The 26,131-nt window shown below is 42.1% G+C and overlaps 1 protein-coding gene and 1 long non-coding RNA gene across 7 annotated transcripts in view; both read right to left on the bottom strand.

Annotated features, from left to right (window-relative positions):
* PPP4R1 (protein phosphatase 4 regulatory subunit 1) overlaps window positions 1-12,918 on the bottom strand; it is a 62,988-nt gene extending 50,070 nt beyond the window's left edge. For 2 of the 6 annotated variants that reach the window (XM_064433650.1, XM_064433672.1), the window contains exons 1-2: window positions 12,755-12,918; window positions 12,441-12,485 (exon numbers count right to left, since the gene is read on the bottom strand). In XM_064433650.1, coding sequence (XP_064289720.1) covers window positions 12,441-12,485; window positions 12,755-12,761 — 52 coding nt within the window. In that variant the 5' untranslated portion in view covers window positions 12,762-12,918. Of the gene's footprint in view, window positions 1-12,049; window positions 12,195-12,233; window positions 12,414-12,440; window positions 12,486-12,754 lie in introns of those variants that run through there. The other 4 variants (XM_064433661.1, XM_064433683.1, XM_064433630.1 and 1 more) reach the window with 3 other exon arrangements.
* Window positions 12,919-14,787: 1,869 nt separating this feature from the next.
* Window positions 14,788-26,131, bottom strand: LOC135308616 (uncharacterized). The gene is made up of 6 exons (XR_010369011.1): window positions 25,794-26,131; window positions 25,235-25,500; window positions 22,381-22,512; window positions 21,538-21,712; window positions 17,351-17,455; window positions 14,788-16,510 (listed from the first exon to the last, which is right to left on the bottom strand). It is a non-coding gene; the product is annotated as an uncharacterized LOC135308616 (long non-coding RNA).

Genomic DNA, 26,131 nt, shown 5'->3' with positions numbered 1-26,131 from the left:
AAAATGCTGACCATTACATGCACCACCAATTTTACTCACCCAATTTCCCTGTTCTCAACCTCAGCCTTGTTCTATGATCTTCTTTGTACCCTCTACATTTATTTTTCTACAATTTTTGCCTCATGAAACCAGTTAAGTCAACCCAACTGCTAAATCCACTCTATATCAGATGTAAATACCAATGATAAAAATACGAGCATCTGCTTACAATTTATCTGTTTGATGTCTCCTACTAGTTCAAACTCTGAGTTGTGTGGATTTAGCTCTGCTGAGTTTACGAACTGCAAAATTAGGCTTAGCACTACATTGAGTTTGATGTGCCTCTGCTACCAAACAGCATTTATTATTTAAATAATTCCAGCGTCTCAACTCATAGTCACAGAAGAGATCATTCAAATGACAGCATCTTGATTAACACAACTATCATACAGGGAAGAAATCAATCAGCACATGAAGCATTATAGTTCTAGCAAAGTGCTGTTACATTACATACTTATTTTCACTTCCACAACATCTGTCCAAGTCAAGAGACAGTCCATTCTAACAAAGAACTCCCATTCCAACAAAGCCCCTCAAGTGGATATTTGTCTTCAACTTGCCACAAACACGAATCACCAACATCTGATCACTCCTCATCTAAAATGCATAAAGCACATACTTTGCATTATTCAATTAACCAAGTCACTGTGCTATTCCCTCCACCTTACACCAAAACAGTGACCCAAAAAGGCTGTTAACTGAATATTGCCACCCAGCTTTGAGCACTTGGCTAAGTACCACAGGACCTTCTGGGAATTTTACAAATGCAACCCACACCCCTAGACAACACAAATGTACTGGTTTTGGCTGGGACAGCATTAAAGTTCCCCAAGGCAGCTTATATGGGGATACTTTGCACATTTCCAACCTATTCACGGGGAGGACATCATGAGGAATAAAAAAGGCCAGACAGTGTTTAAGCCCTGTCTTCAACAGTAACTAACACATCAGTGTGTTATCAACACTAGTTTCAGCACAAATCCGAAACATTGTCCCAGATAAGGTATTATAGAGAAATTGAGCTCTATGCTGGTCAAAACCAGTACAAATTCTGGCTAATTCAAATGCAGAACACACAAATTTCTTCCTGCTTCAGAATGCAGACCAGGTGACAGGGCCATGTATTACTTATCTACTGCAGAAAAGCCAGGGATCGATTTTCTTATTTTTCTTCACATTTTCAAACGGGTACAAGTATGGACCAAATCCACAGAAAGCATATAAGCTACAAGACACCACTGAAAACTACTGCTAGCGCAGAGCCTTTACTGCCTTCTAATCTGGTCTTACATGTTCACACATAAGCATGCAAAAGTAGAGCTAGAGAAAACAGGAGCTTCCATAAGAACACACTGTCCCAGGAGCTCAAAGTCACTAGTGGTGTCAGGAGGAGAAACAGCAATTGCATGATGATATCAAATGCAAACACAGTGCTTCTATTTCCATATATTCAAGTACCAAAGCAGAGCAAAATGAATACATTCATAATTTATCCAGACAAAAGTCTTGAAGTTTCTCTTCAAAACTCTACACAATGACTGCCAAACACAAGGAAGCATCACATAACAAGGCAGGCACTGCCTTTTGCTTCCATGTCTGACTGCCATTAACTTCTGTTAAGAAGCCAAGGAACTTCTCTGTGTACCTTCATTTTCCTACCAAAACATTTGAATGTTTTTTGTAGAAGTTGCTCAAGCTTGTCTATCTATCTTGCACCCGATCCATATTGTGCTGTGTGAAAATATACATTAACACTCCCTGCTTTAAGCTCTGCTGTTTCCCTTAAGCTGTCCTCTGTTTTATGGCAAGGATACAACAATAACATGACACAGTTATTAACTAATGTGAACTATATAGCAATCTTGCTGAGGCAGACTACATTTAGGGGTGCTTAGTCAACCAATGCCAAGCTTGGCTGAGCATACAACAACAAAACAGAGGTCCATTTAAAACTCAGTCCCCTATAAAACCACAGCCTCTAGGCCAATTTTCAAGGGAGTTGGTTTTTCTACTACGTATCTCACCTTCACAGGATCTTTCACAAAGGTCTCTCATACTGAATATTTTACAGAGAGGTGCACAGAATCACTTTTGAAAAACATAACTACTGTTTTTTCTTATTTAATAATGCAGGAACAATTCTCTGCCATAGACTGTTCAGTAACGAGGCCTATATGTATTCTTCTTGTTCTTCTGTATTTCCTATGAGCCTCATGGCAGAAACATATTCTTCTTTGTTTTGGCACAGAAACTCAGTGAGAAGAAGTCTATTAAAAAAAAATAAGCAATTTTCAATTCTGAAAGCTGAACAACAAACATCTTTAAGGATTCAATATTTCCAGCTAATATTAGCAGTTCTCTCACTTTATCTTCTGCCTTTGGGGATGCAGAAGATAAAATGAGAGAACTGCTAATATTAGATCTATTGCAAAAACTATGTGGCAGATATATCTACTAAAATGGACAAATTTTTATTCAATTTTAGTATAAGCTACTTATTACACCCTACATCAATTGTTATCACATGGATATTCAGGATAACACAGCACTTATATGCAGAAAGAACTGAGTTCTGTTCTGCTGTTCAGGCAAGTAATTTTTCTGCGTAACTGTAAAGCAAGAATTGTAATCTTATGAGCCCAGACATTTGATATCATGACCACAAAATAACAGCAGAAGGTTTTGTTTTAAATTATTGCCCTTCATGCTAAAGAGAATAAACCCACCTAAGGTTCAGACTTTCACGGAACACAAGTAGTATTCTCAGCCCTTCAATATTGTAAACACATTCATTTCTATGTAACTTGCTGTAAGAAACATCACTTTGCATCTGATGTGCTGCAAAGAGAAATTCACCTCAGCATGAGCACTGATGCTTAAGCATCTGCATTTGCTCACAGCTGAACTCACTACTCTTAACCCTTTCCTACTGCACAATGCCCCAGCTATTTTCTGTGGTGACAACACAGATGAAAGCTCCAGTGACATTATTTCAGATTAATCTGCTACCACATATTTACTGCACTGCTTCAGTAACATTAACCTACAGCTACTGCAATGGCAATCACAGAAATTTTACAAAATGTGCTTGTCATGCTTGAATTCTACCACCCTGCCTGCCCCATCCAGGCATCATTCACTGGTCATCACAGAATCCACCATCAGAAAGCTGTTTTTTCCATGAGACACTTAAAACCTACTTTCTCTCTTTTCCTCCTGCTGTAGTCTGAGACTGAAAATGCAACTGAGAAGCCTCAAGATGTGTGATTCTACTCGGCAAAAGTCATCACGGCAAGTGATAACGTTAGATTCCAGCCCACCTACCATATTAGCAGAAACAAGAACCACCCTTCTCCTCCTGTGTTTCTCCCCTAAACTGGCCCGTCAAACCATGGAGCACTATCAGAATTAAGCCTCTTATGAATGTCAAGTTACCACACCTGTATGCACAGACTTTGTTGTCTGAACTCCAAGTTTGGCGGGACTGGGTTTGGGGGTTGGGCAGAAGGAGTAGAGAGGAAGGAGCAAGGAAGAAGATAAGAAAGGTGGAAATGCAAAGCAGCTCTGATGCAATTACCACATCAGCCCCTATGCAGCACTTTGACAGCAGAGCTTACTAACAGCTAGAAGCACAGACACAGCAAACTCTTTAAAATAAAGCTTCAGTACAGGTTTGGGGGGCTAGGGACGGGGAACACTTAGCAGATGAAAGACACAGGAATCAAAAAATCAGCATCTGCTTTCACACAAAACTGATGCAAGCATGGCACAGCAAATTTCAAAGACCCAGTCGTCTAAATGTAACAGGCCATGAGCAAATTTTTATTTAGCAAAGGCCTTCACAAAAAGATAGCTATCAAGCTGCCACAGGAGCTGCATTTTGCATCAAGAGAAAACAAGGAGCAGTACAAAATTTTTTAAGCAAGGAGAAGAGGTGGAGCTACACACAAGTTTGCTTCTTTCAGGCATACGCAAGCAACATTGAAAATCCTGATTTGCTCTGAAAAAAAAAAGGAATAGTTCTGTCTCATATTGCTCACTAGTCATTTATTTGCACAACAGCTGAATGCAGCTTCTACCGATTAACAGTTTGACCTGTAACAAAAGCTGCTCCAGAGGAAACTGAAACAAAGAGAAGGACATCCAAGCTACCAGTTAAAACAATCAACAGTTTATATTCTGTCTGCCTATTTCCTGTAGGGAGCATGTCACGCCCATCACCAAGGCACTCAAGTTCCCTGCGATCCAAGTTCCTGTCTTCTACCCCTTCCAAACAACTGCATGCACTTAAGAATTGTGGGATGAGGTTGGAGTGAAGCAAAAGCCAGCTACTGCAAGTAGGAAGCTCCTCTAAGTAGTTTTTTCTCCTCTACAAGGTCGTTACTGTCAATAAAAGGTATCCCTTTTCTCTCTGCAGAGCACTGCTGTTCATGGGATTTTTAACTGACCTTATGACTGACCAAGAATTTTGTAGCACTGGGAGGAAAATCCTACTTCCATCTTCAACCAACATGTTCTCTCTGGTCCTACCACAATAGGACACATTCATCCACTGTGCTTGGGGCCATGCTCAAATTCTGCCACACAACTGGGTATCTGGTACACACAAAACCACCAAGTTCAAACTCTATGTGCCTTAACACTGGACTAACTAGAAGGAAGAGAGACATGAAGCAAGCAGCTGAAGCTCAAACACTCCAAAGACTTGTGCAAGCTTAGCAGTGCTTAATGTGACACCATGAGTTACGATGTGTTGTTCCACTGTGCAGGGACTTTGACAGCATCATCACAGTAACTAAAATACACTTACTTGGGCTAAACTCTGCAGAGAGAGCAAGCTCTACAACCAGTACATCCATATGCTATAAAACATGGCTTTGCAACATAAATCCATTTCAACTTCCTAACTGCACTTTTCCTCTCTCCGCCTAAGTCCCAGACAATGTTCTTGAGACACTGCTTGACAGCTTTCACAACTCTAGGTGGGACAAACCTCTCTGTTTTCTGGGCATATAGATAAATTCTTGTTGCAACTCTCCACACTCTTCCTCTCTGTGCTGAGTCTGAAGTCTAAAACTGGTCTATGGGAGAAGGTTGAGCAGGACAGAACGCGGTGGATTCACTCTTTGAAAAAAAGTATGAACATGGTTGGGGTGTTCATTTCAATGCAATTTAATGTTTACATTACTTGCACAAGAATCCATCCCTACAGACTAATCAAGCTGTTCCTCCTGTAGGCTAGAGGAAGGAAAAGGTAGTCCTCTCTTCCATTCAAATATCTGGGAACTGTTCAGGCACTATGGTAACAACACAAAAAATATTCCCTAAGCGGATTTGTTTATCAGAGAAAAATGTTTCAACAGCCTGCAATATCACTCATATACCACGTCCATTTTATACATTAATCTATTTAGCTTTTCCAGAAACTGTACAGAGAATAACGCATACTTATGCTACTATTTCCCTCTCTATTTTCTTTACCTTGAAAACAGTAAGAAAAACCCACCAAACCAGTGGTCTCAACCATCAGTGCAGTTGCTCTGCTGTTGCAAACAAACACCCTTCACAAACATATTCTGACACTCTTTAAACACCCTACTGCCAGAAAGAAATGCAGCATCCCTCTCAAACCAAGCAACAGCCACATTCATTTCTCTTATACTGTACCTTCTAAAGCAGACAGAGGAGCACTGATATTCTGGGAACCTTTAGGGGCAGCTGTCCCTGCCTCGCTCTTCCAAAGAGGGAACTGCTCCTGCAGCTCTCAAAGCAGAAGCTATCCTTTCATCCAGTTCTGCTCATGGTATAACTCTTGCAATGAAAACCTCCTGCCCACACAGAGGGAAAGTCTTAGCAGCAAAAGGCACACACAGGAAAGAAAAGCATTTCAGCTTCGACACACTGCAGTCTGCCAGCTCCACAATAGGTCAGCAGTCAGAAATAACTGCAAGCACCAAGGCTTCACTATCTTAAGCCCAGGATTTTGAACATTTCCAGCTCCTTCATGACTCTTTCACTCCCTCTGTTTTTTAGCTGCAAGTGGGAGAGAAAGGGAGAAGGAGGAGAATATCCAAAGCCCTGGAAGATAAATCATAAGAAAAAAAAAAAAATCAAAAAAAACCTGGCAACCTTAACTGAGGATCCCTGCCAGAGATGGAATAATAAAAGCTGGCTGGTGAAAAGCACATTCCCACATCAGAAGTGATGCTAGTGGCCTCAGAAAGCTGAAAGCCTAGAAAATTACTTCTTTTTCAAACCTCTACTAGGTGTAATGAAGAAAAAATGTGCAGCTGCATGAGAAAGGTTCATTAGCCCACACCAAATCAAGCACAATCCTTTCCTCACATCATCTTCTTTTCTCTAGGATCTTAAGCGGTTGCTGGAGAAAGAGAGACTAACCATTACCCACCTGAGACCACTAAAACCAGAATTCCATGGGGACACTGCCATCCACCTGAGTCTCCCAGTTTCTATGAGGGTCAATCACCACAATAAAAGACAAAGAAATGAACCCAAGTGTTGGGAGAATTAAACCCTGATCTCTAGGGAAAACAATGGACTTAACAAGTGTGCTTCATTAGCATTAAGGAACAGTTATTGGATTCCCAAAGGAGCAGAATCTCAGTCACACCAGAGAACTGATTCCAATCAGTACAGAAAGTCTGCCATTAATTTCTGTTATTACTTTTTTGCAATGCTTAAATGCCAATCCAGTAACTCAAACTATCTCAGCACTCTTTCACCAGAGCTCAGAATGTGATGGGACCAAAAGGTCAGTACTGCAAAAGGGCATCTGAACCTCATGTTGGAAATTTAGCTGTACTCAAAGCTGGAATTAAGTCTAAGAGTGACACAATGTGCAGCCTATACAAAACAACTACCAGCATAACAAAATCTGCTAATTCTTATTCTATGGTGAAGGAACAAAGAAACCACAGTGCAAAAGCTTCTGATATTACTATGTACAGCTGTGGGAAAGGGAAGGTGAATTTTAATATACTGAATGCATGTTATGCCAGCATAATTCACTGCCAGAGAATAAAAACTACAACACAGCATCAAGCTGTGACTGTGATTTGACACCACAGGGAAATACAGACTGATTTTATAAAAACAAAACAACAACAAAGAAAAAACCCAACATTTTTAAAACTTAAAATATAGTTTTAAAATGTATTTTTTTATTAGCTTCCATTTGGAAAGAGACTTGTGCCCTACCCAAAGTCTAAGAGAATAATTTAATTAAGAGCATTCAACCAACACAAGCTCACTGCTAATGCCAGATGATTTGCTCATCACCTGGAAAAAGAACATAGCATCAATGATAAAACAGCTTTTGACATCTGCAGATGCACAAAGAGAATTTTCCTCAGCTCAGCTAAAAAAGTGTTTCACTCACTGAGAAGCCTGCTGGGAGAAAAGGCTAGGAAGACCTGTCCTCCCTTTTTAATCAATGGAAAAGAACTCAATAATAAAAATAGAGCTATGCTGGATCATCACTACTCTGATTTTAGTTTTTAGAACTGTTTCATCCACAGTACCATTAGATTTGCCAATTGCAAAAACTACCTTACTGCTAAAGAAATAAAGCAGTAAGTGCTATAGAAAACAAGTTTACACATAGGATGTGTATATATCTATATGTGTAAAAACCCATTTAACAGTTCTAAACTAGAACTGTCTTAAACAATGTGTAGATATTAAAACTCCATTTCCTGCATTTATAGTTAAAACATCTGGAAACTAAGTGTACAGAAAGAGGAAACACAACATGGTCAGCATGACAAAAGGTAAAGTTTCACAATCTGAGTAAGCTACATAACCACCAAAGCATGCATGTATACTTGCAACTACCAGAAGTCCTGACATTGCATGCAAATGCAGCTGTCAGCTATCACTAACAAAGACTTTTTCCATAAACAAATGTAAAACAGTATTAGAACCAGTTATCAGCCCAAAATTTCTTTTGTCTCCTGATTGAAATCACAATTAAAATAACGAGTTGAATACAGCTATCCCCTTCCCAAATGTGAATTCTAATTGCAGATGGCTCTGTTTTTTAGAGCACACATCCTGCACACATCAGTGGTCAGACTGAAAGACGTCAGCATCATGGTACGTCTCATTTCATCTATCTGGACTGATCAGCTCAGCCTTCAGAAACAGCCAGGGGAGGGGGGAGCACAAACTGTCTGGCAAGACTCATAAAGAACACTTCATTTTCCACAAGCCCACGTTTGCTTTTCAACCATTTTTGCTGCCTGTTTTCTTTTCTTTTCTGTACTTATCTTAGACAGTTACACTACTCTGTTTTGATTTTGTAGGCACGAATGAATAAAAGCCAAATTTTCCCTGGCTTTTTGTATATTGTGCAAGATTTCAGACAGAAGAGCAAGGAAATCAACAATCCAAGTAGTGGGATGGAGATTCTTCTTCAGGCTTCCACTTTGATTTTTTTAATTTTCACTCGCTTGTCTTTAGAGTGAGGTGCCTTTATTCTTTTTTTCCTTTAATGGATGATATCACACAAGGATTCTTCTTAGTTTTATCTTCACATAAATGAAATACAATTGTATGTTCCTTATGTGGGGGGGTTAGAGTCAATTAAGTTGTCTTTCACGATAAGAACACACATCTAGGAATTAATTTTTCTTTTCTAGCCTTCTGTACGTTCAGCCAGGGTATACTCACTGTCTTGGTTTTGAGTTATTTTTCCTTTTACTTCAAACAAGCAAACAAGGAAAAGCCAGTGCCTAAAGAATTCTGGAAGAACCAGAATTTTTTCAATCATTATCGCCGGCTTGACATCAGTAGCTGTATCTACAGAAGTGAAATATCAGCTAAAATCAAAATACTGAAATGCCATTTCACTTGCAAGCTATGTAACTACTTCAAGCAATCATCTGTTTAATGTACCAGGTGTAAAGTATGCATTCACCTCAAGGAAAAAAAAATCAGAGCTTTCCAGTGGTTACCAAGCAACCAAGAGCAGAAAAATAATCCCAAGCTTTCAAAATAGAAATGCAAACCAAAGCTGAAATTAATTATTTAAAAGTCAATCCAGCTGGTTTATCAACCACTCTCTGAAAGCCTTTCTTAGAACAGCTCTTGTTTAATCTCTGACCTCTTAAACAAATCAACAAAGGGAAGGCTGTTTTTTTTTTTAAATAGATGCCTTCCACGGCATATATTTTGATATACTACTCCAACAGCAGATTTACTGCTCCCTGTTGAAATCTAAGAATGTTTCATTAACCTAAATATTTATCAAGTTTTCTTCAGAGAAAAGGTAAACTTTGTTTCACAAGCAGCTACTAAAACAGTACTCCAAAGAGATAATATTTTACTGTTCAATATTTCAGGTTAATTAGCTTCCAACAAGTTGGCATAATGAATGAGGAGAAGAACAAATTGTACAGTTGTACAAGTTGTTGATTAAACTCCAACTTTCCAGTAAAACACTTGAGTCCAGAAACCTTAAAAGACAAAGATTATAAAACAGCTGTTCTTCACTCTGCCTATCTAAAAGATGCACAGATATTTGGTTCATTACTTTCAGCAGGAACTGGGCAGGGTTGTTTGCTCAGCTCCAGGAATTTCTCCTATTGCTTTAGAACATGACCAACAAAAGGTAGCTCTTAAGTCACCTTAATGATTCCTTCTTTAGGAGGAAACACTGGAAATTCTCATTACCAAAGGGAAATAAAACAATACAACAACAACAAATTTTCATGATTCAGACTCAAACCTAGGCTCACTGATGAGCTACAGATGAATACCCAATCTAGTGAAATGTCCTGAGCCATACGCATAGAGACTCAGCTTCAGATGTCCAAACCAGACCTTGACACACACATCCAGTCTTAAACACTCCTGATTTCTCCAGCACACCCTCACAGACATCTTGCTATTGCTTGATATCAGATCAGTTAAAAGCCCAAAAATTTACTGAAAACATAGTTCACTTTTGAAAATAGCCAGTCAATTAATCAGACTATTTTACATTCATCTGATTCCTCCTCCTAAATTATACAACCAGGACTACAGGTATGCTTGCAACTATTTCTCTCTTATTTAAGTATAGCTTAGCACACTTTTAGCAAGAATGCAGCTGGCAGAATCACACAGACACAAAAGCTGCCAGCACTTCCAGTTTTATCACTATTGCATTCTACTACTCCAGTAATACACCTCTAAACCAGTGTCTAACTCTGCTACTTGAAAGAGCTGCAAACATTTGAAATATTTACAACAGAGGAATAGTGTAGGGTGGGGTTCAGGCAGGAGTTGCAACTTTGTGTCTTATTTTTTTAATTGTCTCTTTCATATGTGCAACCAACCAACTGGAAACACTTCCACAATTGTGTAAAACATGTCATATATGGGTACAAAACACAGCTATTTCAAATAATACTGCACAAGAAACAGTACTTTAGACTAGGTATGTACAGTCTCCTTGATCTGTATTATTTTTCTTTGGCACACAGACACCACCCAAGAACAAAATAATGTAAAATTTAGAACCATAAAAGCCACTGTGTGACTGAACTACACCCAAATAGCACATATTGATTCATAGAGAGTCCTGTTTTTTTCTCCAAAAATATCATGCATAAGTTTGAGACATTTGCTTTTATCTACTTCCATCAAAACCTCAGTAATTTTTAATGAGGTTTCAAATCTTTATATTTCTATGGTTTCTGCCTTCAGGATGCTCTCATCTGGACTGAGTCATATCTCCCAGCATTTTTTTTCCATTTTTGAAGACCATAAATAACAGTAAGACCAGCACCAGGAACCTCAGCTTCTGTCACCCCTCCAATGACTACAGATAATTTCAATTCCTGTCTTACAGTCAACTAAAAACATAATCTAAGTGGAAACTTAAGAATACACTTTATATTTTTGTTAAGTGTGCCCCTTCTGAAAAAGTCCTCTGTAATCACAGAGAGTTTTCAAACAGCAACTTATCACACTGCATTAAAAAAAAAAAGCCTGAAGGAAAGGCTCCCTCTTTGTGCCAGCAAAGCACAATAGGAGCCTTCTAAATGTCAGCTGACAAAAGTGAAAAAGAAGATGTATCAGTTAAATCCCAAAAAGTTTAAATAGCTCTCCTCTAAAAATGTCAGCCACAAAACACAAGGTTTTTTTTTTTCCTGTGCTCCAGCCCTGGTGAGAGGATGCCCTGCAGACTGCACAGCACACACAACACCTTCAGGCAGCAACCAGGGGCTCTGGCAGGCACCTGCCTCTACTTCCATTTTCACTTTCCACCCAAAATTCATCCTCCTCTACTTCCAAAAACCTCCCTCAATATCTACATGATCAACAGGCACCTTCTCACCTGAGCAGCATCTCAGTCTGCCATGCTAAGGCTTCTCAGCCCCGAGTTAGTACCAATTTTGCACAGCCCCAGACACAACTCTGTGACTTTGCACCCTGACATTAACTCTTCTCCACAGACCTCTCCAGCGGGGTCAGGACTCACAGAATCAGGTGTGGAAAGACTTCTGAGATCGTCTCTCCAACCTGTGACCAAACACCACCCTGTCAACTGGACCATGCCACTGAGTGCCACGTCCGCTTACGGGGACAGTGACTCCACGGCCTCCTGGCCAGTCAATTCCAATATCTTGGCACCCTTTCTGATAACAAATCCCTGCTGGTGTCCAGCCTGAGCCTCCCCTGAGCACCTCCCTCAGGTGCAGCCTGAGGCCATGGCCTCTCTCCCGTCGCTGGCTGCCTGGGAGAAGAGACCGACCCCCACCCGGGCACAGCCCCCGCTCAGGAGCTGGGCAGAGCAGTTCGGTCCCTGCTTGAGCCTCTCTTCTCCAGCCTGAGCACCCCCAGCTCCCACAGCCGCTCCTCACAGGACATGTGCTCCAGACACCTCACAAGGAAGAGGAAGCCTGAGGGGGAGGGGTGGAGAGGGGGAAGCATGGGGGACACAAAACAAAAAAAAAATAGATATATACAAAACACAGAACTATAAAAGGAACGAGCAACCCACACGCTGCTGCAGATGCAGCAGCCTTAGCCTCCTCCTGCTCCTCCCCGCCGGCGCCCTGCCGTGCCCGGGCCATGAGGGGACGCCGCCCCGCAGGCAGAGCCTCCCCTGCTTCCATCCCTCGTTCCCCCCTCCCTCGCTCCCTCCGGGGCGGCCGCTAACGGCGCCCCCGCCCCGCCCAACGCACCCCGCGGGACCGCCCGGCGCAGCCCCACGCGCGACCGGGACCGGGTCATGGACACCGGGAAGCGCGGAGCATGGCCATGGCTGCTGCTTCCTCCTCCTCCTCCTCCTCCTCCCCGCCGCCTCCCACAATGCACCCTGGGCGCTCCCCCGCGGAAGCCACTTCCTCGCCCGAAAGCCGCCCCGCCGCTCCCCCCCCGTCCCCACTCACATCCGTCGATCTCCTCCTGCAGGTCCTCCTGGAGCAGCGACAGATCTGCGGTGGGGGAGACACACACACACACGCACCATGTGCCACTGCGCCCGCCGACCCTCCGTGCCACGCGTGACCCTGCCCCGCCCGCGGGCTGCGCCCCCCCGACGCGACCCGCCCCGCAGCCCCTGCGTTCCGAGCCCGGACAGCGGCGGGCAGCGCTCCCGAAGCCGGGGCGGGGGAGAGGAGAAGGAGGGGGGATAGAGGAGGGAGGGCTGGCGCCTCGCCGGGGAGGCGGCGTGTGCGGGAAGGGGGAGGGGGGCGATGCCTACCCGCCATCTTGCTGCTGCAGCCCCCGCGGGGCGCCCGGCTACATCCAGCCCGCGGCCGGGCGGTGGGAGCGGCGGTGGGAGAGGGCGGGCACCCGTGCGGTCCAGGCCCCGGGCCCGGCGGCGCCTCTCCGCGTCCCCGGGAGAGCCGCGCAGGGAGGGAGGGAGGGAGGAGGGAGCGGGCGGAGGAAGGCGGGAGGAGGGGTCTGGGCCGGACACGCTGCCCCCGCCTCCGCCCGGCGGAGCCGCTCTCGCTCGCTCGCTGCTCGCTCGCTCAGGCGGCCGCGCCTCCCCTTGCCGCGCTCTGACTCACGGCCGGAGCCGCCCGGGCTCGGCCGTACGCCCCGGCCCGCTCACCTGTCCTACACGCTCCTCCGCCAGCTCGGGGCTCGGGCTCCTCCTGCCGCCCGCCGACGGGCTGAGGCGAGGCCACGGAGCTTCCCCTGCCGTGAAGTTTGCGGGGTCACTTGCAGGAAGGGTCCCGAAGGTGCTCCTGGCCGTGGTCACCTTCCAGACGCCGTAACGCCGTGGGGTTGCCTGGGGAGGAAGGTTCCGTGACCTACCGGAGAGCAGAGTGTGGCCAGCAGGTCCAGAGAGGTGATCCTCCTCCTCGGCTTGGCACTGGTGGGGCCACATCTGCAGTGCTGTGTCCAGCTCTGGGCTCCTCAGTAAGGAAAGACAAGGAGCTACTAGAGAGGGTTCAGTGGAGGGCCACAAAGATTATTAGGAGTCTGGAGCCTTTCTCATAGGAGAGGCTGTGGGAGCTGGGCAATGTTTAGTCTAAAAACGAGAACACTGAGGGGGGTTCTCATTAATGCATATAAATATCACAAAGGTGGGTGGTAAGAAGATGGTTCCAGACTCTTTTTGGTGGTTCCCAGTGACAGGGTGAGGAGCAATGGCCATAAACGAAAACACAAGAAGTTTCACCTCTACATGAGGAAGAACTTCACGCTGAGCGTGGCAGAGCAGTGGAACAAGCTGTCCTGGCAGGTCATGGAGTCTCCTTCTCTGGAGACATTCAAACCCCACCTGGATGTGTTCCTCACCTGCTCTAGGAGACCTTGCCTTGGCAGGGGGTTTGGACCAGATGATCTCCAGAGGTCCCTTCCAACCCTAATGGTTCTGTGACAGGCAGCCGTGCCACCACCAGCACCGTGTTGCCCGCAAGCATCCTCCTTATGTCAATTGCCAAGTTTCTGCAGCTGGGATCCCATGGCTTAAACACACAGGATATCACCCCACTGCGCCGCTGTGCCTTCCGACTTCTGCTTTAAAAACAGAGAGGTTAGGTGTACATAGACACAAAGGTGCACATGGTTTTCTGCTTTTTTGGCTGCACCTTTTGGTCACTGCTGATGGTTCTCATTTCAACTGTTCCAATAGATTTTTTTTTTCCACTGTAAATTGGAATATTACATGTGTTGGATGAAACAAATTCTGTATCCCATCGACAACCAGGGCACCTGATAGAGGAAAGGACCATTACTGGTACTAGTGCTACCTGGGCATATTACGTGAGTTCCACAGTCTCTTTTTAAACCTCCATAATAACTGATGAAGTTGTTAATACACAGAAAAGCAAAATGAATTTTTTTTTGCTTGCAAAAAAATATGCAATTTCATAAGCACTATTTTTAACTGTGTGTTTGATAGTATGTCTTGTAAGTTGCTTTTTAACAATTTTTGGTTTTATTTGGTGAATTGTACAAGGATTAAATCTCCATAGTAATTAATTCTCTTTGCCATGATGAATGAAAATGTGTAATCTTCTTTTAAAAACCATACATCCCTTTCCTTACAATCCTGTAGAACAAGCTCTGTCCTGTTTGACACCTGTTCAATCTTTGGATGAGCCACTAAGGCCTACTGGATACTGATTATCTAACATTTTCTTTTGTTCAGATATATAACCTCAAAATCTGAGTAAATCAAGTAAATTCACCATGACTAAGTTGTATGAACCATGCTATTCTCTGCCAGTGTAATTTAAGATGAGATTCAGGGGAAATACTTGACATCACAAATCTCTGGCAATGCTGGATCTGATAGCAATAGACTTAGAATAGAAATTAGATGTACTTCAAGACCTCATTTTATTATCTTTATTACTGCAAGTTATTTCCAGGAGTTTTCTCACATCTCCTCTGCATCATTCCCCACAATCAGTTTTGCTCCCACTGAATTAATTAGAAGTGAATCTAAGAATCTCTCTCACAGCTAAAATTTGATGTACTTCATTTTACTGAATGGATCAAGGGGTCTGACTCCTTTTTCCAACCATTTAGGAAAAGGCACTAATGCTCACAAGCCATAGATTACTAGAGTATTTAGGATTTTTTTTAAATTTCTATGTGTATTTGTTTAAAGAGAGGATGTATAATTTATTGAATAAAGCAATGACAATTGCAAGCTGTCATACTGAACATATCATATAAATTAATTTTGGATCTTCCCATGTTCTTGTGATCTTCAGTGGTTGTTGGTTCTTTCTCTGTAGGCAGGACCATGTGGTATTTACATAGCACAGATAACAAGGACCAGTGTGCTACAATTGTTCAGGAATTGCAGGGGGTTTTGTGCTTGGTGTTACCTCTGGAACATCAGGCTTTGCTCCTCAGGTGCAGTTGGGTCCAGCACCATCACTAAGAGCCATCAGGAAAGGTCTCTTCCTCCATGAGCAGGAACTCTGGCAAAACCTTTGGCTCATACAGTGACAACACTCATGATATGATAGGGGGGGAAATTATTTAAAACAAACAAACAAAAAAGGGTTATTGCCAACACGCAATGAAAAATCCCATTTAATGAATAAGTAACCAGGTAGTTCTAAACTTGTTGGCCTCAGTAAATCCAGAGGGCCCTTCAGGGTCTGATCCAAAGTTCAAGTTGATGATAAGATTCCCTGCCACTGGTCACGGATGAGGCAGATAGAGCTTTGTAAGTGTAGGACAGATGCTGACTCTTGCACATGAGTGGCCATTCCAAACCAGCACAACTCATTAGGGAAGAAAATTTTCATGACAGCTTTGTTTTATTAGACGAGACCTGTTAAGGAGCAAGTAATATAACACCTACCTAAACATTCTAGCAGATTTTGTGCTGGAGTTCTCATAGTCACCTTAAGTACCCTTACAGGCACCGGGAACTAAAGAACTGCAGAATGATAGACTCACATTCTCACACTCTATCTCATGGAAAAAACACACTACACCACTGCTTCAGCCTAGGCATGGAAGGATACAAATGGAAGACTCCTTGACAAGATCCTTTGCACATGATAAAAGACACCTGCATTGTTATCTCCAGGATGTATCTCAAAAAAGTTCATAGCAATCAGCAAGACATTTCCATAAAGTAAAAGTGTAGTATTTACATAAAGTACTACATAAATCCTTTCAAGATACCTGACATCCACCGAGACATACTTGCAACAAGTTATTCTACAGTTTGATTGGTGACATCTTTTCATTTAAAACTGTTCTGGGTCTAAGGACCTCAGGCTCAAAAACACTGCTGCACATGGAACTCACCCATGTTATTTTATTTATTATCTAAGGTATTATTATCTTTTTTCGCTGATTTGCTTGAAGAAGCAGGTCTGATCAGATAGTGTCAGCTTTCAATGTCCATATATGAACTTGCTTTGCATTTCTCCCAGGCTACCTTCATGTGTGGGAAGAACTTCCCATAAATATCTGCAGCCATCTCTCTATCCTCCTTTGGATTCTTCTGTGAAACTCTCTTTTCCTGTGAAGCCTATCAAGAAATGGATCAGGGTTAGACTGCTGGTGCACCAAGGCAACTGCTTATCCTCTTGAGTAATCCTGACTCATTGTCTTCTTGGCCACCCCCTGGATTCCTTCTGCCTTCGTGTGTTGTCCTTGATGGATCAACCATTCACTCTTTGCTTTCTGGACCATTGCTTTGTTCTTTACGGAGTGTTTAACCAAATTTGGCCCAAAAGTAAATATACAGATTAAGAAACATATACATACAGAAGCACACATACCTTTAATATGTATGGATACATGTGAAAACCCAGGGGATGAAGTCTGGGATTTACAGTCAATTTGCATTTGAAAATATAGTAAAGCATTTCTGCTAAAAAGATGTGTTCATCCTAAAATGTTTCCTTTCTTCTCCTTTCCCTTTTCCTTCTCTTCTTCCCTTACCTACTCCTGTTCTTTTTCCCCCCTCCAATAAAAATACTGGAGAGGGGTGGAGTTTTGTTTGTTTTGGGTTGGGTTTTTTTATATATCTGTACTCCTTGTGGTTGCAAAAGTTTTTAACTGTGCATCACTCAGTTTTATTTAATTTTTGCTATTTCCTGGGCAAGAGTCTGAGCTGGTGACTACTGGCAAACCGGTGACTTTAGCATTAAAGTTCAGCTACCACTGCTCTCAGTGAAGGCCTTACAGAAGGATTTTAAACACACAATATGCCAACCATGAATAAATTAACACCTAAACTTGCTGAGAAAGAGCCTGGTTAATATAAAGTTTGCCTTGTGGGTTCCTCATGTCATTCCAGGTCACCAGCAAACTCTGTGGCAAGTTCAAGTGACGCTCAAACCTCTTATAACTAGGAAATACCCACCTGAGGTACATCCCAGTGTGGAATTAAGGTGCACCTGGAGCAGCCAGTGGCTCTTGGCATTAATTTTCAAGTAAATCTCTTGCACTGGTGACATGGAGATGGCAGCTGTGTGGGCAAAAGGAAGAGAGGCATCCAAGTCAGGAGACAAGTCCTGATGTCTCATTTTTCAATTCAGACCATGATCAGTGGTGATATCCACAACTCCTTTGGCCAAAGACCAAAGAAAGAGGGGTCTGTCATCTCAATAGCAGTGAAGTGAAAGTCTCTGTCTGTATCTGACCCTTCAGCTGCTAAAGTTGATGGTGAAAGAGCACAAAGAATTACTGCATCAGGGGCTGTTTCGAGGAGATGGGTCTCAGAGTTTGACTGCAGCATATGTGCAGGATTCCTCTTTTAGTAGCCCTCACCTGGACACAGGTTTTCCTTTAAGAGCACTTAAAGTTTTCCTTTAAGAGCACTTAAAATGCTGCAGCTCTGAGATGTTCTGCTTCAGGACCCACAATGTCATGCATAAGTGTGCTACAGGAAGACTGAATCACTGATCAAACAATGCAGAGTTCAGGTTGTACTGCTGTACCTTAGCTCTGGATTTCCTGGTTCTCAGAGGTGTCTATCTGTTATATCAGAAGGGAACAAGACTGAGCAATAAGAAACTCAATCTTCTCCTCACTGAATTGCCTGGGGGGGGGAATTTGTTGAATTTTTTTTTTGGGGGGGGAGAGGGAAGCATTTGTTTGTTTGTGTTTGTTTTGTTACTTTGGTGTTGTTTGCTTTGATAGGGGAAAAAAAGGGTGAATTTTGGCTATTTCAAGAAATTCCAGCAACCACCAATATGTGCAGCTGGGATATCATTGTAGTAGATACATTTATCTCCCAACCTTTCATCCTAGATCTCCAAATCATTTTGAAAGGAAACAAATTATTGTCATCTTACGGGTAAAGAAACAGAGAACAAAAGAAGCAAAGTGATGTGCTTGATACTGCTTGAGGCCTGAGATGACAATTAGTGCATAAAATAAAATGCACACACACACAAAAAAATCTTCTGTGGTATTTTTTGCTATCTGGTGCCATTAGATATATGACAAGTAGCAGTTTAATGCATGGTTCCTACTGTGCCAGCTCAGTTGTATGCCAGGCCAGACCCTCCCTGTTAGATTAGCCCTTGGGCCATCCAGGCTCTCCAGCCTTTCCTCAGCCCACGCAGTCTCCCCTCCCCACCCAACCAGTCCCTGCCTGGAAATACCTAACCCAATATTCAGATTAATATATTTGCATTTATTCACTCCTTTGCTTCCTGGTTTACTGAGTTTGAATTTGCATCTTGTTAGATCTACTTAGATATTGGCACATGTAAGCTGATGGCTTGCATTCTTCTGAACCAGACATGAGTTACCAAAATCCCAGAACCTATCTCAAAGGGACAAATGGGATTGAATGATTACTACTCCCAAACCTTCTTTTCCATGAGTTTCACATCTCTCCAACTGGTCCCTTCCTAAGATCCTTTCTCTTCTTACTTCAGCACCAGCTCTCTCCACTCTCCTCCATTCCAAGCTCCTCTCAGCAAGCTGCTGTATGCAGCACATTTAATTCTGCTCTCATTGACAGTTTTTGAACCTTCTTGCTTATTTTCTTATACTCACATTGCATTTTTCCAAAATAAAACAGAAGCAAAACCGAAATCCTGGCAAAAGTGTAGTCTGGCATCTTGTCTGCAGACCTTTGTCATATTTTAACTGGACTTAGGTTGGACTCAGGAGTAGCACTCTTTCATAACCCACATGAATACGAGCTGGCTGGAAGTCTCCTTGGCACCCTACTCCGCCAGCAAGTGTGTAATCCATTTAGTCAGGGAGGCCTGGGTACATGCCTATGCAGGCAGCCAAGCTCTTTTTTTGCTGATCTGAAGGGAGGTAGGTGCCAGTGGGAAGCATGTCAGGAGAAGGATTGTTGTGGGACACGGCTTGTTATCCTGGTCTGTGCAAGTGCTAGGACCTGTCAGTCCTTAAAAATGTGAGGGGTGGAGAAGTCAAGAGGTTACTTCCTAAGAACCCTTTGTTTAGATAACCCTGGCTCTTGCAGGAAGAGCACTGAATTTCAGGGTCAGTTACACACGTGTATTTTAGACCTCTGGAGGAGGCAGCCTTCAGATGTGTGTGCTTGTTCAGTCTCCTGACGTGAGCTCATTCTGCTCCCGGTCCACCTCAATCAGCAACTGTGTAATTACACTTCATGTAGCACTGAGCCCAGACAGAGGTATGGACAGACTGTGCCACAACACTTGGAGACTAGGCAAATATATGCAAAATATAGCAGAGGTCCTTTCACTGAAGAATTAATTAAAACTGGAACTATTGTTGCTCTCAAAGTGAAGGCTGACAATATCCAAAAAGACTCAATGCTTATCTTTTTTGTAATGTTAGGAAAAGGATTACAGACTATGAGGAAAGAATTATATAACTGAGGAAACAACCACCAAAAAGCTACCCAAAATAAAGAGAAGAACTCAGTGATGGTTCTTGACATGTGCTGATTCCTACACTGAAATTTTCAGCTATTGAACTAGGAGGGAATCCAAAGAATTAAGTTTTTTTATCTGAAATAAATGTACACAGAACAATAGGGGATACAAATACACACAAAACCCCATGTATAACTTCTGAAGAAGACAGTGATAAAGTATGAGTTAAGAAATCTGACTACGTACAGGGCCAGATGGTTTGTAATAGAAGGTACCAAAAGTTTGAAGACCTGTCTAGTCCAAAAATAATTTCCTAGTTTAATTAAATTAGCTAAGATGTGAAAGAGCAATTACAGCCCTAAAGCAGCTCCTGACTAGGCTGATTCTTACAATAATTTCCAAATCAGCTTTGCTTACTTGATATAAAAATGATTATTTCCTTTTCTTTTACCATCATATAGGGCTTGACCTCCTGGGTGCCTTGTTGAGGTACAAATGTAAGCTGTCATATTTTTTAACTGTGGGAACAGTTGAAGGGTGTCAGGTATATTAAGAAGCTTTACATTATGCATTTCAAATTCTTCTTGGATTCAAGCACTGGAAACATTCCAGGTTCCAAGGTTTCTGTTTAAAATGAGATTTAATGTACATACACTGTAACATTGCCAATAATATCTTAAACTGGGTGTGTTTTATTGAGTGATTCATAAAGTAAGACAGACAAAGTATGCACAGTGGTATTGGAATTTGGGTGGGATCAAAGTACTGATTTAGTGTAATATGTTTGTCAAGCACAGCATACAGGAAATCTTCTTTCTGAATGAAGATGGATTTAGCCCATGAGAACCTCAGTATATTCCAGCTGTCATTCACTCCAGTGAACCCCCCTTTGAAAATATTAAAGTAAAAACTAAAAAAGCTGCAGCACTCACCCTCAGATATTCCATTGGCAATGAGACTACAGTCAGACTTGTTGGAAGTAAAAGACAGGAAAAGTATTAATATTAATAAAAATAACATTGATTTAAAGGGACACTGCATGCACTTGCAACACAGAAGAAAATTCTATCTGTTCCCTAATGGAGTGGCTGCAACATTTTTATTTAAATGCAATTTTGCTGTTAATTTGGCATCCATAAGCATACTGAGCTGGGTATGCTGTGATTGTACATTTGCATGCATGTACCTCACCCTCTCTGCACTCTTCCTGTTTGCATCTCCTTCCAGGCAGTATTTTGAAAACCACAGTGCTGATTTTGTTTCTGAGACTAAGAAGCCACTCGTACTGAGAACAAGGAGCTCTAACACTGAGAAACTGAGCCCTGCTTAGAGGGCTTCATCCTGGCAGGAGGGATAATCCTGTCCTGAGTTCCATTATTAAAAATCAAGCTGTTACATTTATGAAACCCCTGTTTAAATACATTATGTTTGATTCTTCTTTGACTCCTGATCAAGAATTACATCTTTTTTTCTTTTTAATCAGGTACTGCTTGCTACAGTGTAGGAACAGAGTATTCTGCCTTTATCCCTGCTTTCTCCACTCTGATGCACTTGGAGGCCATAACCACCTTGTTAGTCTGGCCCTGCCTAGTCCTAACTGCTCCCTTGGCAAAGTTCATGCATTTGTGAGGTGGGACAGCTTACTGAAATAAAAGCGAAGGCTGTGGATGCCCTGTTTCAAGAGGAAGAGTTTTTTGGAGGAGAAGGAGCTTGCATGACTCACATTCGTACAAAACGGACAGAAGGGAGAAGGTGAACTCTCCTGCTACCAGGAGCTAAAAGGGCTCCAGGTCTGCCCCTAGCGCTGGAAAGGATTCGGTACAGGAATCGGCGCAGACAATGTTTTCAGAGGGCTTTCCACCTATTCCTTTGAAAAGTACTCTGCTGTTTCTCAAGACCTGTGCATAGAGAGATAATATTCCAAAGGTGTTACTTAGTTCTCAGAATTTCCTATCAACTGTGATTTTTTTTAAGGGTATGAATGCTATTAACCTATAGGTTAATGGATTAGCTTCAAATAATGTATTACATCCTTTCCCTCAATTGTATTTTAAGATTTATATTAGATTAAATACACAGGGAAGATTTCAGTTTGTAATTTGCCTCAGTGAGAAATAGATTAAATAGAAGGCTGCACTTGCTGTGGTGTCCTTCAGCTACCCATGAAAAGTTGATCTGTCAAGTTCTCAGAACAGTCATGGAACAAAACTTCAGGATATTAAGATCTTGAAAATAAAGGAAAACTTCTTTCTCCTGGAAAGCTCTGGGTTATATGCATTAATTATCTCATGATACCTTTTGATAAGCAAACACAAAAGCAAGCAGTGTACAGCATGCCAGTACAAGTTAGAGGAGAGGCAGTGAAAAAAGAAGCTGTAGCCTGATTTTGTTTCTTTGATCTGCAGACAGATCCTTCATGAAGATAAGAGCAGGGAGCCGCATGTCTTGCTTTAAGGCAGGATTTAGGTAATCTTATCTTCAAAAATCTCTGCATTCCTTTTTCTTCCACATTTTACTCCTGATATGCCACTAACACAGCATACAGACATTGAGCCTGATTACTCACCTATCACACTTCTTCCCTTGGACTAGGTAAACCAGTCAACCAGCCCTCGGTGTGAGCTTTTTTTTGGGTGACAAGTCCAAAAATAGGTGTGCCATAGGTGTCCTCCTCAAAGACATCTCCATGTCTTCGCTCCTGTGATGGAATAAATAAGACATTATTAACTTTCTGGTGTTGTGGGATAATACGCCCAGGCAGGTCTGCATCTGGATGGAATTCTTTGAACTCCCACAGTATTGTTAACCTTCCCTTCCTGCAGGATAAAGCCAGAGAGTAGTTCAATTTTTTCCTCATCCTCTGTGCAAATCATTTGGGACCCAGCTTCCCAGATCCTTTCTTATTTCCAGTGGTCTGATTTCCTTACTTTTCAGGCTATTGGAAATTGCTGTGACCTAAGTCACCCAGATGCCCAAGTGCTCCCATTCTCTGTGTAGGAGCCAAAGGGATATTCCCACCAAGATGCAGTTCATCTGAGCTTTTTTAGAAGAGGAATTACAGTCAAGTCACATGCCCAGAAGTGAAGTCAACAGCAGTGGCTCACATAAAGTCCAAATTGCTCACAGGCTAGGCTCTTCCCTTGCTAATGACTGCATGAACACTTGGATCAGGGGGTCAGGGACCACATCGCCATTCCAGCCACCTGTCTTACTGAAAGGAATTACTTGGCACCACTAGCTCAAACTCACTTCAACCAAGGCTTGAAGATTGAATTAGAATTTTTTAATATGTTCTAACACCCGAATGAGACTTCTGACTCTTTCTGGGTTTTGGTGAAATGATATTTTGTCTCTGCCAAAGCATCAGATTTATTTTCTAATCCATGTTACCACCCTTCTGATATCATAAAATAGATTATGACAATGGTAGCTTCTCTTTAAGGTTGCTGTGCAGATAGGCCTTCACTTTGCTGATTCCTTTGCTGACATAACTAGTGCTAGTTCTCTTTAAGCTATACCTTCACAAGTTACTACTCTATTACTTTTTTATTCTCACCTATTCTTAAAACTTTTCTAACTGCGAAAATGAGAGATATGATTCCATAATCTATGTGTGACAAAGGTAAGTCTGCAGACCCTTAGAGTGCAGACCTAGTATAGAAGTTTTCTTTTGCATTTAATTGCCCTAAAAATAACATTTAAAGCCTCCTAATGTACTTCAGGATTTTTGGACCTAATGTACCCATCATCTTTAAAGAAACCACAAGAACTGATTGAGAAGGAGGGTAAAATAGCTGGACTGATAAAACAGGCTGCATTGAGCATATTTCCAGTTCCTGCTCCTCCAGATAGTTTCTTAGCTATTAGTTGTGTCAGGGTAATGTCTCCTTGTGTAGTTAAGGTCCTGACATGTTATTGCTTATTTGAAGAGATTACTATGTTATTACTCCTCATCAGAAAATTAAAGCTATTGATCAAGTAATGAATTATTTTCCCCCATGTAAAATATTTTATTAATATATATTAAAAAACCCTACAAAATAAAGCACACTAACTTGTTATTTACTTTTAGGTTTGCAGAAACTGAGATTATCTGTGTTGGAGCCAGATTCTGAGGTCCATAAACAGGCGATACTACCACTGCTGTACAAGGAAATTGAAATAAACATTAAGCAAGGAGTTTTCCTGAAATGAAAAATGCCAACATCATTACAAGCAATAATTATAAATTGTGTCAAAACTTTGCAAAACTGCTGGTTTCTTTAATGGGTTAATTCATCTTCATGAAGGACATAGACCTAAAAAGGGAATTTTGGATTTACATAAAAATCCTTTGCATTTCAGGGCTGTTTAGACTAGTGGTGGGAAGAGGGGAGGTCACACTCCCAAACTCAGACTTAAGCTCATTTCAACACACAAAAACGTTATTCATAGCAGAAACAAAACAAAAGGGGAAAAAAAAGTAACTCTGTCTTTTATTCTGTAGATTTTATGGATTGATGAGAATCTCTTTCTCATCATCAAAATGATCAGATTTTTCTCCTTCTGAAATTCCTTTCTCATATTGTTTTCCTGTCTTCTATTGGGAGTGCAAAGATCCCTTTCACTGTTAAATCTAAACAGAGGAATCAACTGTAGTATGTAAGAGTAAGGACTAAGACATAAGATAAATCTCCTCTTACACCACCTGGCTTACAATTGGGTTTTAATTTCTCCTTTGCAGTTGCCTCATGATTGTTCCTAATGAACACCCAGTTCCACTTATGCAGAAAAAAAGGTAAGAGCGACACCACAAGCTGCCTACAGACACCCTTCTCACTGCCTAAACTACCGTGAGGTCAGGATGGATAGATGCATTCTCATTTGAAAATTCTCATTTGAGCCTTGTTTGGAAGGTCCCTGTTTGGGTCTTCTATAACCAGAGGAAGAACCCATCAATGTACATTCACTGCCTGCAGATTTAATGAGAAAAATCATTGTAAGTTCAAACCTGCTCTGGCTGGCAGCACATGCTGGGTATGTTTTAGACAAACCTGATGCTCACTTGGCAGGACAAATTTCTGAAGTACAAGAGCCCTCTTATCTCCCCTTGGCAGTATGCACAATAGAAGCCTGCTTACTTGACAATAAAACTTTGGCCTTAATATAAAACCCTTTTCATAGTTTATAAGGCTAAGCTTAATTAAAAGGAGAATTGTGTATGCTCTCCTTTCATTTGGTAGTAAACACAGGCTCCTTCACCTCATACAAAGCTAATGGTGGTAAACCAGATACTGCACCACTCTATACAAGAATAGTGTACTGTGGAATGTACTGCTAGAAGGAAACAGCATGTCTATTCAGTGAATCCAGTTGTAATTTATGAGAACCTGACTGGGCTGCTCCTGCAGTGAGCTGGAAGGCAAGAAGGTATCACCCACCTGCTGCAAAGACTGCCTGAATTTTGAAGTAGAGATCTCCAGTTATCACTCCAACCAGACAACCAATAATTGACCTTCACATTCCCTTTCCAAGCAGCAAGTAACAGGTGTCACCTAGGCCAGAAGCATGAAAGGAGCCCAGCAAACCAATATCAGCACCACCAAAAGAAAACTGGACATGTCTTTTCATCTCCAGAGATTCATTCAGGACAACTGTCACACCATCTTTACAAACTGTTCTCAAAACTGGCAGCCCAAATGAGGACCTGCAAAACAGAGCATGTTACAAGAGCTACAGACATGACAAAACTGAAACCTTGAATATCCGCCAGATAGTGAGCCCCTGTTTTGAACTGTGCCTTGTACAGGAAATCACAACAGCCTTTTGTTTGGGTTGGTGTTGACACTGCAAACACCTGCATGCTCAGGCATGGTTTTGTATGGAATGATACACGACAAAGGATTTGTGCAGCCTTGTGAGCTCACATCAGTGTTTTCATAAGGTTCATGTGGAAAATGAGTTTGATAAAAAGATACAGAGCTTTCATCAAGAACTTACTGTAAGAATTCACACAGTAACAAGAATTTCCAGGATGCAGCAACTGGATTGACTTGGCTGGACTGATTCCATAAAATCACATAGATTATTTCAGTCTCAGCAGAAAGAGCTCTAACTTGATTCCTTTGTGACCTGATGTCCAGCCTCAACAGCTGGTGTTGACTGGCTGTCATGGTTTAACCCCAGCCAGCAACCAAGCCCCAGGCAGCCACTCACTCTCCACCAGTTGGATTGAGGAGAGAATCAGAAGGGTAAAAGCTGGAAAACTCATGAGTTCCCATAAAGACCACTTAATAGGCAAAGCAAAAGCTGCACAGGCAAGCAAAGCAAAAAGGGGA

This window comes from Passer domesticus, chromosome 1 (genome assembly GCF_036417665.1).
Source record: "Passer domesticus isolate bPasDom1 chromosome 1, bPasDom1.hap1, whole genome shotgun sequence".
Lineage (NCBI taxonomy): Eukaryota > Metazoa > Chordata > Aves > Passeriformes > Passeridae > Passer > Passer domesticus.
This window is presented reverse-complemented; position numbering and strand designations above follow the sequence as displayed.